We start from the raw sequence: 17527 nt of genomic DNA on the forward strand, positions 1-17527 counted from the left end.
GTTGTCACAAAGCACCAAGCTGTTCTCCTTGGGCTATGCGGCTGCTTCCCACTCGCTATCTATTTTACATTTGGTAGTGTATATATGTCCATGCCACTCTCTTGCTTCGTCCCAGCTTACCCTTCCCCCTCCCCGTGTCCTCAAGTCCATTCTCTACTGAACTTGTGAGATTATAGCCTGGAATACACTCTGGAAAATGCTGACGTTAAAAAACAGACATGGGTCCGGAAATTAAATAATTTTGGAAAATTTTTCATCAAATAGTATACCAATTGCTTAAATCACTGAGAAATTGTGTAGGACCCATAACAGGCAGCTCTAAAATCTCGTGCCTCTTCATAGCAGCAGTATTCCTAATAGCTGAAAAGTGGCAACCACCCAAATGTCCATGAATTGATAAATGGGCAAACAACATGTTGTATATCCATATCATGGAATATTATTCAGCTGTAAAAAGGAATGGAGTACTGATACCTGCTACAATGTGGATGGACCTTGAAAACATTACGCTAAGTGAAATAAACCAGACACAAAAGTCTCCATATTATATGATTCCATTTAAACAAAATGTCCGGAATAGGTAAATCCACAGAGACAGAAAGCAGATTAATGGTTTCCAAGGACTGGTGGGAGATGAAAATGAGGAGTGGCTGCTAATGGGTATGGGGTTTATTTAAGGGATAAGGAGAACATTCTGGAATTATATAGTGATGATGGTTGAACAATCTTATGAATATATTAAAAACCACCAAATTGTACACTTTAAAAAGGTGACTTTTAGAGTATGTGAATTTTATTTCAATGAAAAGAAATCCAGGATCCCATCATACCAGATGGTTATCTCTCCCATATTATAGGAATTGAGAACAACACACCTTTTCTTGTCACAATTATATTTAATGAAGATAGTAGCTGTTATTTACAGAAGATATACATACATACAATTCCTACACATTAAATGTAGCCTAATTGTGAAAACAGGAAAAAATGTACTCCAAAATTACATACTAAATAAATAAAAAGTAATTATTTGGCACAATATCTATCATGTAGCAAATAAATAACTCTATACCATTGATTGAATGAACTATTTACAATATTTGAAAGTGCAAAACAATTGCTGAAAATTAAGATATCTGTGATAACATTTAAGTCCAGAAAATATGTGGGTTTTTTAATCAGTAACAATAATTAGCTAATAGTAAAGGTTTTTTTTAATGCCCAGGAAAATAATTTTGAAAAATGTTTTCTGAATATTGTGTTCTTTTGAAGTGTCTTTTTTTTTTTTTAATCTTAACGCTAGCAATTTTAAGAACCTTGGAGTTTCTCAGTGGAATTCTTATATATGTACTCCTGATTTGTAAGTTTAAAAAAGTTACATTGTAAACATAAATATTATTCTATATGTCATTCAGAAATTACAGACCAGTCCTCCCTAAATTACATAAGCAGCCAGAATGTTTTGTAGTAACGTGGTCGGGTACAGTTCCTTCAGAGGTAAAACTATGAAGATGGAAGAATACAGTCTCTAATTTGGAGTTACACGGATTCCTCAACCCCTTCCAAAACCTCCATGCTCAAATCAAAATGTTGAGTTAGAAATTATGAAACTATACCACCAACGATGCAGGCAAATAAATACCATTTGTAGCACATCTCATCCTGTAAACACTCCTAGAAAAAAATATCAGCTTGATACTTCTCTTGACAATGATATTTCTACCATACTCTTCATGTGGGTCTTATTTTATGTTTCAGCAAAGAAGATGGCACAACTGGAAATAAAATACGGTGACTACAAACGGGGGATTCCTAAGCTAGTGTGTGCAAGCTGTGTGCAAGTCAAAGAATTTCTTCTTTTGTCATGACGCTGGTAAGCTGAATGCAGCACTGAGATGTCTCAGGATGGGTTTTTGCTTGTTTTATAGAGTTCTCTAGTGACAATACAGTGAGTACTAGCATAAATGGCATTTTTGAAAGATTGTGGACTGGACGCAAACCGTTGTTCTGAGCACTTTAAATGTCTATGGTCGACGAGGCTCTAATCTGTGTGACATCTGTGATAAAGTTCTCTGGTTGTCAATCACATTTAATTGTCGTACGTAACTCCGGACATCCTGATGGTTTTTATTAGCCTGAGCTGCATCAGGATCTGTTGAAGAAGAGAGCAGGATTAGCGTTGCATAATATATGGATATAAGATACAGCCTTATTTACTCCAGCTTCTACGTTTATCATAAATTCCTGGGTTCCATCAAGACCTTTCAACATGTTATATTCATTGAAAGGTTTCTACTTGGATGTTCCATCTCCTCCCTCCCACCCTATTCTTCCCCTGGAATCACATATTTTGATCATTTTCCTTTGCATTACATATTGTAAAAAAAAAAAAAAAAGGCACCAAATAAAAGTGAAAGCATCGCCTGACAGCCCTGGTTATACATTAAAATTGTTTGCCCTTGCCGTCCCACCTGTGTCTCACACTCCCTTTGATCCAGATGAGGACTAATGGCATAGTTTTCATTAGCTCCTAACAAAAGCACTTAACACCTGGGCTGAACTGAAGCAAGCAAGTGTGAGACTAGTAAGTCCGACTCCCCTCATTACTTGCATACAATATACAGCATTATTGCCTAGATTGTGTGTTCTTAGAGACTGTCCATACTCAGAAAAAAAAAAGAAAAATCAACTCGGGCTGAAGGCATGACTTGTGCCCGACCTTCAATTCTCCGATGCTATTTGTTCTGAAATCCCAATTACCATTCTATTCTCATCCACTCCCCAAAGCACTCGAGCAGCAGAGCTATCTGAAGTTAACCAATTTCCCTAAAACTAGGCTGAAAGAAGAATCAAAGGCTCAGATCCCTACACAGCGAATAGACATGAATGAGGAAGGCCATTTGACAGTGGTGAACTGGAAACACAGTTCCCTTCAGAAGTGACTACGCAGCTCTTGCATGCTGATGCCATGTGGGGATCTGCACCCTGAGTGGCCGGATCTTCCTTTTTTTCTAGAGAAATGAGAAATCTGGATTTCTTCTCTGGGAATTCTTCCATTTTTGAATGGTGACATTATTTCACAATAAAAGGGAAAAAAAGCTCCGTTTAGATCCAACACCTTGGCCATGGTCCCTGGGTGGCCTCTGCCCTGTGGATCCCTGGTGTGGGACACTGGGAGTGGCCAGGCCAGCCTGGACTCTGGACCAGTGTTCTTTCCGCCATAGCACACTGCCTTCTGCAGTCCATCTGTTCTCTTTAGATCCACACACCACTCCCAAAGACAATTAGAATGCCATCTGCATGAGGGGCGAAGGGGAGTGCTGCAGGTCTGAACGCAGAAAAGCAGAGAAAAGATACAAAGGCCCCCACTTGCTCTAAGAAGAAACTCATCAGTATAATTATCACATATAAATAATGCCACAGTGTTTAATTTCCTCGCTTGTCACTGGCAGTGTACTCTACATTTACAATATAGTGTAATTACATTGTACATATTCCCACAATGTTTATGAATCTATTCTTATAGCTTTATCTATAGATTTTTGACTTCGGAGCTAAGCAGCTGTTGTTTACCAGCAGTTACTGATAACTTCAACAAATGCAGTGGAGATTTGTATATATAAAATTTCCCCCCATGTCTCTAGGAGATATAGGAGAACGTAGGAGTTACTTCCAAAGAAGTTTATAGAACAAAATATATTCTATCTTGGTTCTTCTCTGGTTCTTGGACCTCATGGAGAACCTTCTCAAGGCTTTGAACCCTCTTAGGCACACAGCATTTGTGTTTAATTTCAAGAATTTCCTAGAACCCCCTGAAGGGCCATGGATTCTAGGTTATAAACCTTTGTTGTGTAGACTGGCGTCACTTATATATTCTCATACTCACTTGTATAACTGCCTTATGATCGTGTCTTTATACATATAGTAAATCACTAGATGAAGAGATATGAGAGACTGTAATTCTGGCAGAATCCACATAAGATCAGTTGATGAGGTGCAAGCCTGCACCTTTTGGAAGGAAGAGGAGGCATAATCATTTGAATCAAGTTTTTAAAGACCTTGCTCCCCAAGTCAAGACTATTTTTCCTAGATTTCCCCCCCGGGCATTAAAAAATGAATGTTTAGCAGTTCTGGTATCCTGTGTTAGCAGACCCTCGCTTTGGGCCAGTCCTGTGCTAGGAAGAGCAAAGATAGCTCTGATGAATAAAACAAGAAGCTTTTAGTCTCTGAGCACTAGGTTTATTGGAGGGGATGGTACTGGTAGCCTCGAAGTCATGTCAAATTATCATGTTAAGTTAATGAGCCCAATGACTTCAATGACTCATACAATGAAGTTATTAGCACAAAACTTTCTAGGGGCTACCTTCTCACTCCCAGACCGGCTGCAGGGAGCCAAAGCTCCAGCCCCTACCCAAAGTCCTAGTCCAGAGGAGACAGTAGCACTGGCCTGGCAGGGTGATCTGCTGCGATGATGCAACTTAACTCCCAACAGTTTAAACTTGCTATTTATTATTAGTGACGCTTTTCTATTAAAGCATTGTATTATACCAGTTTCTGTACAGATTTAAGAAAAACACCTTAATTCACCTAGAAATTCTAGAAATATAATATGAATTCCTGCTGTGGGACCTTTTACACATGTACTTACAGACATCGATGCCTTCTCGCAACACCCCAAGAGACAATATTGTCTTTCCCAGTTTATAAACGACAGAATGAGTCATTACGAGTTGATGTGAGTTTCTCAACGTGAAGCAGTGAGTCATAAAGAGAGTTGGTTAGAGTCAGGATTTGTTGGCAATCATGCCTTAGTTGTCTATCCACTCTGTTAAGAGCAGATGAATTCTCTAAGTTCATTCATAAAATAATATTCTTATGGTTATTTTAAATGCAAGGCCCCTATCCCATGGGATTCGTGGTCCAAAGGGTCTCTGACACCATCAAATATTGTCCAGACTTCTAGAATGTCTCAGTAGCCTCACTGAAAAGGACTTAGCCACCAAGATCCATATTGCAGCGGCATTAACTTACTGAAGGGTTGGCTCCTGCAGTATCTCACCGTTCTGGCAGTATTTGCAATCATGCGCTAAAAAGAATAAAAAGAAGAACTGAAATGCAGGTAAACTTAGTGTAGAATCCAAAAAAGAAAACAAACCGTTATTTATTTCAGCAATACCTGGGAGCACAAGAAACAGCAGGTTCTGAGATGTGGATTATCTGGAGGCAACTGGTTGATGTCTAACCTGTTTAATCACTTGAAAGAGGCACCCATCCCCGCATGCCCCCCTCCCACGCATACAAGGTATTTGTCAGGTGAGGAATACTAGTGGCATAACTCTCCTCTAATTGCTTGTTCCTCAAGATGTAAAAAGCAGGCTGTCGTTCCTGAGAAATGGACCTTACTCCTCAGGACTCGTTTTTACCATCCTTTCTTGAGGGCACTGTGAATTTGCAAGAGAACCTGTAACTATTCTAGATCTGGAGAATGGTTAGCTTGTCAAGTTCCTCACAGTAAACAGGACTCAATAATGAGGTGTTTGATGATATTCATGGAACAATCATAGACATTCTATGGCCACATTTTTCCTATACACTATGCATTATTAACCTTTCTCATCTTCCAGCAAAAGTGTGTGTTTTAATGTTCACCTTAATTATGTGATTCCTTCCCTCCTTCCTTCTTCATCCTTCCTGATTATAACACTAACATGCATATTTTAGAATATCGTTTCAGACAGTAACTTCAGTTATATTTTGGTACATTTCCTTCTAATACTTTAAAAAATACATAAGCATGTTTTTCAAAAAACGGAAGTCATAACGTACATGTTTGTTTTGATCTGAATCTTTTCATATGGCATTATGACTTTTCCATGCCATTTGCATTTTAAAATCCTTTTTAAATAAGCAGGTATTCAGTCATGTGGATGGATCATAATTTATTTAACCTTTTAATTTTGTCATTAAGCGATCTCAATTTCTAAGTTTTGGTTGCCATAAAAACTTATAAGGAAATCTTTTGAACTGTGCTCAACTTAGTTAAAAACAAGAAAAGAAAGAAAGAAAGAAATGAAGGACAAGAAACGTAAGGAAAAATATCAGTGAGACTGAAGCACTGTTTCTGAGTCACCACGTACATTTCTTGCTCGTGGTATTTTAAGGGTAACTGTGTAAACTCTCAGGACACGGGGACCCCCAGTCTCTGTGTAACATCTCAGGACACCTTTGCTCTCAAGGCGGTCCGCAGAGATGGTGGATTAATTCTAACACTAGCAGAAAATCTGTTAAGGCTCCAGCCGGGAAAAGAGACTTTCTAATCTCTGAGTGGCTATTTAATTCCAGTCCTTGCTTTTTTCTCTCCTGGAACCTTGGCTTGCCAAAATATAGAAAATGGCTCTGAGAAAACTGATGTAGTGTTAAAAAAAAAAAAAAAATCAACGAGAGGTTTTTTCATAGAGAGTTGGAACTTTACAAATATGTACAGGTGAACATTCATAATACCTCACTAAATACTGCTCTGAGGCCTGTGGCATGCACCAAGTGACATCTGTCTGCACTGGGTAATTTCTCACACACAAAGAGGCACTTGGAAAAGTTAGAACTTCACTTTCATAAAGGTTCCTGCAAACCAGGACGTCCGTTGATCAGCATGAGAAATATATTACAAATACCTCCAAGAAAATGTAACATACAATGTATAATTAGCCTCTGATATATGGAGCCCTGAAATAAACAGTAACTACGATAATTTTCCTGCTAATTTACTTTAAGTTGTTTTTTCGCTTCTCCAAGGGCTTCGCATTTGAAGGGCACAAGTATATTCCATGTAGAATTATTGTAATTCTTCAGATATTGAATGGAGTGTAATTACTGAAAACCCTGGGAAATGCTGCCAGTGTGCCCCTCCAAAGAATAATAAAACAATTAGCAGGGGTCAGAAACCTCTTCCTATACCATTTTGTAGGGAGTAATTGTTCTGCTTTTCAGTTTTGAAAGCTAAAACATTTCATTCTGACTTTGGTTTTGGACTGCTCTTTACAGCTATACTCTGAGGCTTCATAATTTTTAGCTCATTATGTAGTTTAAAACGTGAGAACAATTGTTTAAATCAGTAATTTCCAGCTCTGGAGTTCATTCTACCTTTCTAAATCTTTGATTAATTTTAATAATGGTTTTAATTTTGACGTATCCCTTTTAATTGTACTCAAAGATAACTTCAGTTTAACTTTGCAATCCAAATCTGGCTTTGCAGTGAGGCCCATTCTTTCCCTTTGAGGTGGCTGCACAATAACGTAATATGTAAACCCTTAGTAACAGCACCCGGACTCTACTAGCACTGCTGGTCAATGCAGTTACAGAATGCTTTCACAAGGCCAAAGAAGGGTTAACTTGTTATTTCTAACCCCACCCTCTTTTGCACCCACTGACACATGCAATATTTAATATGCTGCTAACAGCGACAAGGTGCTTTCCTGGGGCTGCAGAAGGAGACTTCAGAAGGCCCCTTCTTCGTTTGTCTCCAGGGGCCTAAGGCCATCAAAGCCTGCCTACAAATAATGGCTCCCCACTGTTTAAAGGCATCAGCAACGAGGAGCTCATCACCTCCAAGGACAGCCCCTTGCAGTTTTAGACATGTATGACTACTGGACATTTCTTTATCATTTTGAGTCCAAGTCCCTTTTTTTTTCCACATCATTATTGAAGTATAATTGCTTTACAATGTTGTGTTAGTTTCTGCTGTGTAACAAAGTGAATCAGCTATATGTATACATACATCCCCGTATCCCCTCCCTCTTGCGCCTCCCTCCCACCCTCCCTATACCCCTTTGCTTTTCACCCCACTAATCCTAGTTCTGAACTCTGGAGGCACAACACATGTGTTTAGTTCCGCTTTAAGGGGACAGTTCTTTAAATACTTGAAGGCAGCTATCACGGACATCTCTTCACCCCCAAGTCTTTTCTGGTTCAGCCTAAATTTTCCCACTTTCTTCACCAGTTTCTCATAAGTTTGAGGTATCTTGTGGATAGTGTCTAGCGCAGGGCCCTACCCTAAGCAAATCACAGAGTGCAGAAGAAACACGATTCTCCTTCCTCGATCTAGATGATGCTACACATCGAAGTCCACGATTTAAAAAAAGCCACACTGCTGACATCTGAACTTATAGTGAATTAAACCTCTCAGCCCTCTTCACTGAGCTTCCTTCTCTATAGACGTGCAGATGGTTTCTTGGACCAAAGTGGAGGGTTTTGCATTGATCTCCACTAAAAGCCATCCGGTTAGTCTTTCTATTCTTCCGCAGGCTTAAGCCTCACATGTCATTTCTGACGGCAGATGACTGTTCATTCATTGCTGTTCCCAGTGAAGGTTGGCAGAAACTAAGGTTAAAAGACATAGGCTTTATTATCCAACTGCCACAGCAGGGATGAAGCCAAAAGTTATACCCTAGGCTTTGTGGCGCTGCCAGAGCTCGCTGGCCTGCCTGGAGCAGACCAGGCAACTTTCCTACCAAGCCAGGCCAGTGGGAAGATACCTGATCACTCCAAAGCAGAGCTTCTCATCTTTTTTCTTCTCCCATCCCAGCAAACCTGAGGTTATGGCATGCTCCTGTTAGTAACTGGCTTGTTAAAACAGTGATTTGTAATTCAGGGGCAAGGTGAGGGGAATGTGTTCCTTTAGAAGGCGCCTGAATCAGTGCAGGTGGGCAGTGTGAGCCCCTCTTTGCACCTGACCTGACTCTGATACAGCCCCACCCCCTGCTGGGAAGCCCCACCTTAGGGTGTGCTCGTCAGCCTGCCCTGGAGGATGCTAGCCAAGAAAGTGGTCCACAGTCAGAATGCCAGGCTTCCCCTTGGGAATCCACATTCCAAATTTCCCACAGCCACCACTTGCCTTGGGACTAATGCAAAGTACAGGTTTTCAGAGCTTCTTTGCAAGAATTAATATGCTCATACAGTTTTTCGTCTACAGGGCTGAGAAGTGGACCCAACTGAAAGCTGATGGACCTCCCTCTGGACGTGAACTCACACGGGGAAGCTCAGAAGGGAAAAATAAGGTAGCAAGAGAAGGCTTCTGTAACTACCCTCAGGTATTATTTATTTCTTCTTTTTCTTCAGTGTTTATGTATTTATTTGGAAGTAATTTCAAACTTCCAGAAAATTTGCAAGAGGAGTCCAGAGAACTCGCATACAACCTGGTGAATGACTCTTAACAAGAACAACCATCTTAAGGGCACTTCCCAGGCGTCGGGCCTGTCCTGTTCGGCAGCTCACCGGGACAGCTGACCAATGGTGAGAGTCTGATCTGGACGAAGGCATAGACAGCGCATGCCCAGTGACACTGTGTCAGGTATTTATTTCTTTATCAAGCTGAAAACAGAGCGACTCAGAAGCAGATGTCCTGCCTGGGGCCTGAGTTGCACAGTGACCGGCACAAAGATGCTGTCCAGAGAGGGAGTGGCCAGCTGTACGCACTTGAGCCCGGCCCAGGAGAGAGGCCCTGAGGCTGTGGTCCCAAACACAGATCTCCCTCAAGCTCCGATGCAAGTAATTCCTTCTCCTTGAATCCAGTGAGGGGTCAGAGGGGGCTCTTCTCAGATGGGGTCCTCGGGGCCCAGGCCTCCCCATTTACCTTCTGTGGCACCCTCCCCTCGGGGGCAGGCTGGCCACCTTACACCTTCACTCCTATCCAGATGGTCGATGACCCACCAGGCCTCCCCAGCCGTCTCTGGCTTGTCTGGCCAGCTCTGTATAGACTCTTGTGCCCCGTCTAAGCTCTCCTGTCCCTGAAGGGGAGTGGACTTTCATGTCTGTTTTTCAAGTTCAGACCAGCAGGCCCTCCAGGCAACACCACCGTGCACTGTTCCTCTCCCAACCTCCTACGCACAGCCAGCTGCTAGACGAGCCTGCCTCTTCTTAGGCCACGCTCGCTCTCTGCTCCAAGTCCCTTGAGAAGGTGCTCCCAGATGTCAGGCGTCTTCTAAACGCCTGCCCTCAGACGTTTTTGTCTTTCCTTCTGTTGCCCCTTGAGATCTTCGCCCTCCTTGTTCTTAATGTTTGTAAATTGCTTTTTCTTTTCTTCTTTCTGCCCCTACTCATTGGACTCTGCCCCCGTCCATATGCCTGTCAAATCTAGGATCTCAGTCAGCTACTCCTTGCTTACCATGGGTAAAACCACATTCACACCATTCTGTTTATTTCACTCAGACCCTCATATATTTGGGACAAGAATGTTTTTCCACATGTATATCCAGAAATATATTTGTCTCTCACCTGCAAAGACTGTGCCCATGACAGCAACCAAGTGGAATTAAAGGCAAGGTGAGGACCAGAGATAAAAGATAAAAGGGCCCAGGAGCTGAGCCAGTCTTCACCGTATCCCTGAGGAAGAACCCCGGCCCCTCTTCTGGCCTACGGATCTTTAATACCCAGGAGGTGAGTGACATACAGATACAAGCACGTAACAGGCATGATGCTCATGGTATATTGTACATACAGTGGCCGTGGGGACATGGCAGCTCAGGTGTCTGTGCAGGTGCTTGCAGAATATTGTGCATCTCTGAACGCAGGGAAGGACACCGAAGGACTGACACAATTAGCACTACAGGGAGGAGGGTGGACAGAATAGTGTCGAGTGAGGAACAGAAAGCTAAGGGAGCCATTTTGCGTAAGGTATCGGTAACATAAAATGCTTGGGACATTCTGCTTAATCAGCTTTTCTGATAAAATAGAAAATGTTTTTGGATTAAATCTTTGTTACATAAATTCCTTTATAAATGCTTCAGTGTACTGTCCTATCTCACTAAGTCCAACACTGGAATATAATTGGGTTATTCTTTTACTCAACAAATACTTTTACTCAAGTATTTCTTGCATACTTCTGATATGCCAGACACCTTTTTGGGTGCTAGAGAAACCAAACGGATAAGATACTTGGTCTAGGACATTTACATTCTAGTGGAGAAGACAGGCAATGAGGAGGCAATAAAGATCATCTTAGAATGTGAAACCGGCTGTCAAAGCAAGGTTATCTGTTGAGATCCAGCTGTCTGGCGAGGTGTGGATGGTAGAAGAATATTTGAAGGATGGTCGGGGAAGACCACTCGGAGGAGGGACACATGAGCTGAGACCTGAATGATGTGAAAGTGTCAGAGTGGTGAAGACTGAAGGAAGACAATTTTGGGCAAAGGTAACAGCTAGTGCAAAGGCCCTGAGGCAGAAAGGAAAAGAAAGAAGGTTGGTCTCACCAACTTGGACTGAATACAGCGTAGATGAAGTGTGAGATGAGGCTGGATGGGGACTCAGGGTAACAAGTCTGGATTTGATTATATTTAACATGGTTTTATTTTCCTCTGATACAGGAAGTTACCTCTCTTTGCGTTTTGCTTTTTCACATTTTTTTTTAAATTGAAGTATAGTTGATTTACAATATTGTGTTTGTTTCAGGTGTACAGCAAAGTGATTCGGTTATGCATATATATGTAAATATATATTTTTTTCAACTATAGTTTATTACAAGATATTGAATATAGTTCCCTGTGCTATACAGTAAATCTTTGTTGTTTATCTTTTTTATATACAGTAGTGTGCATCTGTTCATCCCAAACTCCCAATTTATCCCTCCCCAACCCTGCTTCCCCATTGGTAACCCTAAGTTTGTTTTCTATGTCTGTGAGTCTGTTTCTGTTTTGTAAATAAGTTCATTTGTATCATTTTTTTAGATTCCACATATAAGTGATATCATATGACATTTGTCTTTGTCTGGCTTACTTAGTATGATAATCTCTAGGTCCATCCATGTTGCTGCAAATGGCATTAATTTATTCTTTTTTATGGCTGAGTAATATTCTATTTTATATATATATATATATATATACACACACACACACATATATATTTTACATATCTATATACACCACATCTGCTTTATCCATTTATCTGTCAGTGGACATTTAGGTTGCCTCCATGTTTTCGCTATTGTAAATAGTGCTGCTATGAACACTGGGGTGCGTGTATCTCTTCTATTAGTGTTCATCTTTTCTGGATATATGCCCAGAAGTGGGATTGCTGGATCATATGGTAGCTCTATTAGTTTTTTAAGGACCCTCCATACTCTTCTCCATAGTGGTGGTACAAATTTACATTCCCACCAACAGTGTAGGAGGATTCCCTCTTCTCCACACCCTCTCCAGCATTTGTAGACTTTTTGATGATGGCCATTCTGACCAGTGTGAGGTGGTACCTCATTGTAGTTTTGATTTGCATTTCTCTAATAATTAGCAATGTTGAGCATCTTTTCATGTGTTTGTTAGCCATCTGTATGTCTTTCTTGGAGAAACATCTATTTAGGTCTTCTGCCCATGTTTTGATCAGGCTGTTTTTCGGTTATTGAGTTGTATGAGTGGTTTATATATTTTGGAAATTAAGCCCTTGTCGTTTGCATCGTTTGCGAGTATTTTCTCCCATTCCATAAGTTGTCTTTTCATTTTGTTTATGGTTTCCTTTGCTGGGCAAAAGGTTATAAGTTTTATGTCCCATTTGTTTATTTTTGCTTTTTCTATTGCCTTGGGAGACGACTGACCTAAGAAAATATTGCTACGATTTATGTCAGAGAATGTTTTGCCTATGCTCTCTTCTAGGAATTTTATGGTGTCATGCCTTATATTTAAGTCTTTAAGCCATTTTGAATTTACTTTTCTGTATGGTGTCAGGGAGTGTTCTAACCTCATTGATCTATATGTGGCTGTCCCACTTTCCTAACACAACTTGCTGTAGAGACTGTCTTTTCTCTATTTTGACATCTCTTGTATTACTGTTTTGAACTAGTTTATACCCTTTATTGTTTTTTAATACTTCATGTGTTTATGTTTTATTTTCTTAACTGCATATAATCTCCTAAAAGCTAAGGACTACTTTTTGGATTTCTTTATATTTCCTAGCAAAATTCTTTGCCTAGACACTCTACACATATTTAATTGCTTTGAAAAAACATAGCCTTTGGAACATCTGCATTTAGCCCAGTTCATGTATTCTACATAAAGAAGTAAACTTTCAAAGTCCTTTGGTAGATTTCTATTGTGTTGGAAAGGTCTGGGAATTGGGTGGATTTGAACACTTAAAGATTTTTATTTGGAGATTCTTTTTTCCATAGCTTGATATAAGTCCAGTGCTCTAACCGTGAATCTTGTAATAATGTTATTGATGATAGAAGACAAATTGTTGCTAATAACGTAACGGCATTAGTGATACAGAAATATAAGGGTTCAAAACATTTCTCTTCCTTTATGAATTAGCTTCTATTACTGTTTCCAGAAGGATAGAAGTTTGCCTTAGGCTTCTCTTTCCAAATAAAATGACTATCTTAAAATAATATTCATAAATAAATCCACCTAAATATGGGTGTGTCTGAAATAGAACCAACCTCCTAATACAGCAGCAACTGTGGCTATCAGCATGCTTCATGCAGCCTGGGGTAGTGGCAGCCGGCCAGCATATTATCCTCTGATCCATTGCTAGTCTACTTCCTAAATGTTATAAATATTCATGTATGCCATAGAGAGCTACAAAGGGCTTTATTCAAACATTTTTTTGAATATTCCTTTATGTTCCCCCCAAAGGAAAGAATGTCTGCTTTTTTTTTTTTTGGCATAAGGATCAGAGTGTGAATTCCCTTTTGTTCATACTCATAAATCCTGAAAACCAATATGCAACAAATTCTCTAATCCTCATTTCATACCTCAAGGGTGAAGAGGTTCAAAATAAAAATACTTCGGGTTGGCATGGTAGTTCACCGTGACTGTGCAATGTCGCCACCAAGAAAAGACATCTGTGCTCCCGACTACCCTGGTGACTTCTGCCCCTGGCAGGGGCTCCCTCAGGGGATACAGCCTACCAGCCCCACAAAGGCTGCCAGCTCTGCTTACCACCTTGGTGAGCACGATGAATGACTGGGAAGCTGCACGGACATGAACCTGGAAAGGGAGACAGACACATCCTTCCCCAGGAATGCAGTAATAACACCAGCCACTAGTGGGAGTTGTAAGTGGTGGTGGTATGGGGGCAGGGGTGGGCTAGTTTATGGGGAGAAAAGGCTGGAAAGTTGGCAACGAGTGCCGGGTGGTCTAAGCCCGGTTTAAAGAACATAATCAAATCTTTTTGAAACTCCAGTTCCTTTTTCAGTAACACCTAACTCATGGAAGGGTAACTGTAAAATCCCACTTTCTCGTGGTATGATTTAGCAAATGAAGTGAAACTGATCACTGCTGCAACAGAGAACTTAGCAGTATTCTTTCAGTATCCTTCCTCTCCTTTTCTTTCATAGTGATAGAACCCCTTAGTTTTGAGTGGGGCACATAGATACCCAAAAAATAAGGACTACATATTCTAACTTTTCATGGGACTAAGTTTCTTCTGGCCAATAAAATGTGAGGCAAGGGGTGAGTGCGATTCCAGGTCACATCCTTACACGGAAGAAGCAGGTCTTCACGTTTTTCCTTTTCCCTTCCCTCTGGCTGAAACGGGGGTGGTGGTCCACCATCTTGGACCATGTGGATGGTGAAATGGCAAGACAGGAGAAGGCTGGACCCTGACTGCTTCCTGGAGCAGAGCTTCCATACTTGGACATTTAAGTGCGAAAGGAATAGACTTATCTTGCTTAAGCCAGGGCTAACTTAGGTTTCCATTACTGCAGCTGAACTGCTGTCTTAGCTCTACAGTTGCTTTCAATCGAAAGTGGACTTTCTCAGAGCAGGATGTGAAGGACCTCTCTCCTCACTGACAGGTATGTCAGAATCTACTGCCGTGGGCACGAAGTACAGAAACAGGGAAGGGGAATTCCCTTAACATCCACTGAATACGATCCTGACTCTTCCTTCCCAGGTTATGGATGAGACACACCAAGATCTAAAAACCCAGATAAAACAGCTTTCATCCTCCTTGACAGATATTTTTGCTGTTCTTGTTTGTTCTGCTAACTTTAACAATCAGAAGTTCTAAAGCCCAGTCAACTCTTTAGGAAACTGACTTCTACGCCTCTGTGCACGTGTGTATTTTACAGTCAGATGGTTGGCTTAGCCACCCCTGAGTGACGCGGGAGGTTCTTTACCTATTTGCTAAATCTTTCATTTCTGGACAACAAGTTTTCTTTTGAGAAATCAGGGAAATATGTTTAATTCTCCATACTAATAAGTGAGCAAAGAATGTTTTTACTTTGATCGTAGAATGATTAAACCAACACAGCAATAGAGATGTTCCTACCCTACCCTTGGTGTGCGGGGTAGAGGAGAAGACAGACAGCTGAGAAATATTTGCCCTCTAGTACAGGGTGTCTCTGAGGAGTGTGGACTCATGTGCTATTTCCTAAGACGTTTAAGGCACGGGCCACAGTGCCCAGCACTTGCTGCAGTTCTTTACCAGGCTGGGCTTTGCAACGTGCTCATCCCCAAAGTTGAATGGTAGGATCCTTACGGGATGACTGCGGGATGTTTCGAATTCTGGAGTCACACACAGTAGCTGGATTTCGGGAAACAATTAGAACAGTTTTCTGAGAAGAATGCTTACAACGCTGTATGGCTTACAGGAAGCCTTACATACTCTGGACCCACCAGTAATCCCCAGGGGTAGATGGTGTGCCAAGAATCCCCATTTTCTGTTGGGGAAATTGACCCACGGAGAACTTAAGGGACACCTACAAAGTGATGAAGCTGAGAACGGACCCTCGTGTCTCCTCAACTCCGAGCTCTGAGCTTTTCCTGTAGCGCCACGTCCATCACTGCAAAGCGAACCGCGGGCACGTTCTCACCCACACAGAGATAAAACCCTACCACCCCATCCATGCGGGCTGCAGCCAAAGGACTTAGAAGACAATGGAGCATTCCTGAACATGCACTATGTCGCTAAAGAAAGGCTTTGGCAAGACCTGCCTTAGGGCTTCACAGAAGATAAGAAACGGCAAAGTAACTAATGCTTTTTTTGGGGGGTCGGGGGGAGGAGGCTGGAAAATAGTGACTATGTGCCAGTTCCACACTTTTTTGTTAACTTAAAAAAGTTTGTTTTTGGTTATGAAGATTTTCAAGTTCCCACTCTGAACTTGGGTGAACTTTACTGGCATAAGCAATACACGCTCAGATGACGACTGTATAATAAAGATCCTCTGTAGGTTGCCTTTACCTCCATGCACTAAAGTCAGCCTCAGCAGATAAGCGTTTCAAAGGCATCCTGGGGCAGTCTAGCTCCACCAACCTTACGACAAAACAACAACATGGAAGTCACTCTGCAACATTCGTGCATTTTAGCAACAGGCAGCTGAGGACGAAGCACACAGCATAAAAGCTAGCCGCTGCTGTGAGCCGCGGCACAAATACTATTCAATTTCACAAAAGAGAACTGACAGACTAAAAGAGGTAGCCAATTTGAACTGAATATTTCACAGCTCCTTTATGTGTAACTAGCTTTTTAACATGGCAGCATCTATGGAAATTATTTCCTTTATTAGTACAAATGCAAATTTTATTTTTTAAAAACCATCACGGTTAAGGTTATAATACCATACGTACCATTTTTTCAAAGTTTACTAGATTGTCAATGAATGTCTTGTTCCCCTCGTGAGTAAATGTCATATCTGCAAAGAAATAAAAGTCACATTCGAATCACTAACAGAAATATGTCATACTAAGAAACCAGGATAGCACCATTAGATTATGCTGGAGGATTTGCATGACACTGCAGTTGAAAAAAGCCGATAATAGTTCCTTTTATGTTAGGTGTTTACGTTTCGAAAGCACTTTCCCTGAGCTTAGTAAAATTTCCAAACTGACCCTCTGTTGCACTATCAAGTCTTTCAAACCATGCACAGATCCCTGCTCCTCCAATAATCTTTCCAACCCTTTCAGAAAAGTCAGGGCTGAGAGGAGATGATGAGGAAGGTGGAAAGATGGGATCATTCTTCCCAAGGAGGTCAATCTGATTAGGCTCCTGTTCATTTTCTTCCCCACACACTCACCACTGACTCGGCCTGTGCATTTCCTTGGAATTACCTTTAATGAGCAAAGGCATGAAGGGGATGAGAGGAGGGTCCAGCTTGGCTACCGTCAGCCTGTAGGCCCTGTGGTTTCTTGAAGGATCCTTTAGAGAAACAAAGAGATCCTGGTTAATGACTAGTGACACGTGCACCACCCCCTCTACCTCCCAACACACCCAGCCTTGTCATTTCCCAGTCGGGGAGTTTTGAATCGAGTGTAGCTACACAAGAAAGGTGGCTTCAGTTAAACTGATTTTTGTTTTAAAACAACTTCCTGTATCACATGAAAATAATTTACTTTTTGTTTCCTTTTTTCGTTGACCGGGAGATATGCCTCTAGGGATCCAGGGGAGAGATTCCCATTGAGAGCCCATTTGAAATGTAAAACAACTCCCCAGCTGTGAGATTCCCCTTCTCCTGAAGCACAGCCTCCTTCCTGGGAGCCCAGCTCACCCTCCTACCTGCCTTGCATAGCCAGTCCCGACTTGCCTTCTCTGAAACCCTCCATCACTC

General features: G+C 41.4%; 1 protein-coding gene across 6 annotated transcripts in view; it reads right to left on the bottom strand.

Annotated features, from left to right (window-relative positions):
- Window positions 1-1183: 1183 nt before the first annotated feature.
- RAPGEF4 (Rap guanine nucleotide exchange factor 4) overlaps window positions 1184-17527 on the bottom strand; it is a 316664-nt gene continuing 300320 nt past the window's right edge. For all 6 annotated transcript variants that reach the window (XM_067741524.1, XM_067741521.1, XM_067741523.1 and 3 more), the window contains 4 exons: window positions 17031-17118; window positions 16551-16615; window positions 5032-5086; window positions 1184-2152 (listed from right to left, as the gene is read on the bottom strand). In XM_067741524.1, the coding sequence (XP_067597625.1) occupies window positions 2025-2152; window positions 5032-5086; window positions 16551-16615; window positions 17031-17118 (336 nt within the window). In that variant the 3' untranslated portion in view covers window positions 1184-2024. The remainder of the gene's footprint in view (window positions 2153-5031; window positions 5087-16550; window positions 16616-17030; window positions 17119-17527) is intronic.

This window comes from Pseudorca crassidens, chromosome 6 (assembly GCF_039906515.1).
Source record: "Pseudorca crassidens isolate mPseCra1 chromosome 6, mPseCra1.hap1, whole genome shotgun sequence".
In the NCBI taxonomy this organism is placed as follows: Eukaryota; Metazoa; Chordata; class Mammalia; order Artiodactyla; family Delphinidae; genus Pseudorca; species Pseudorca crassidens.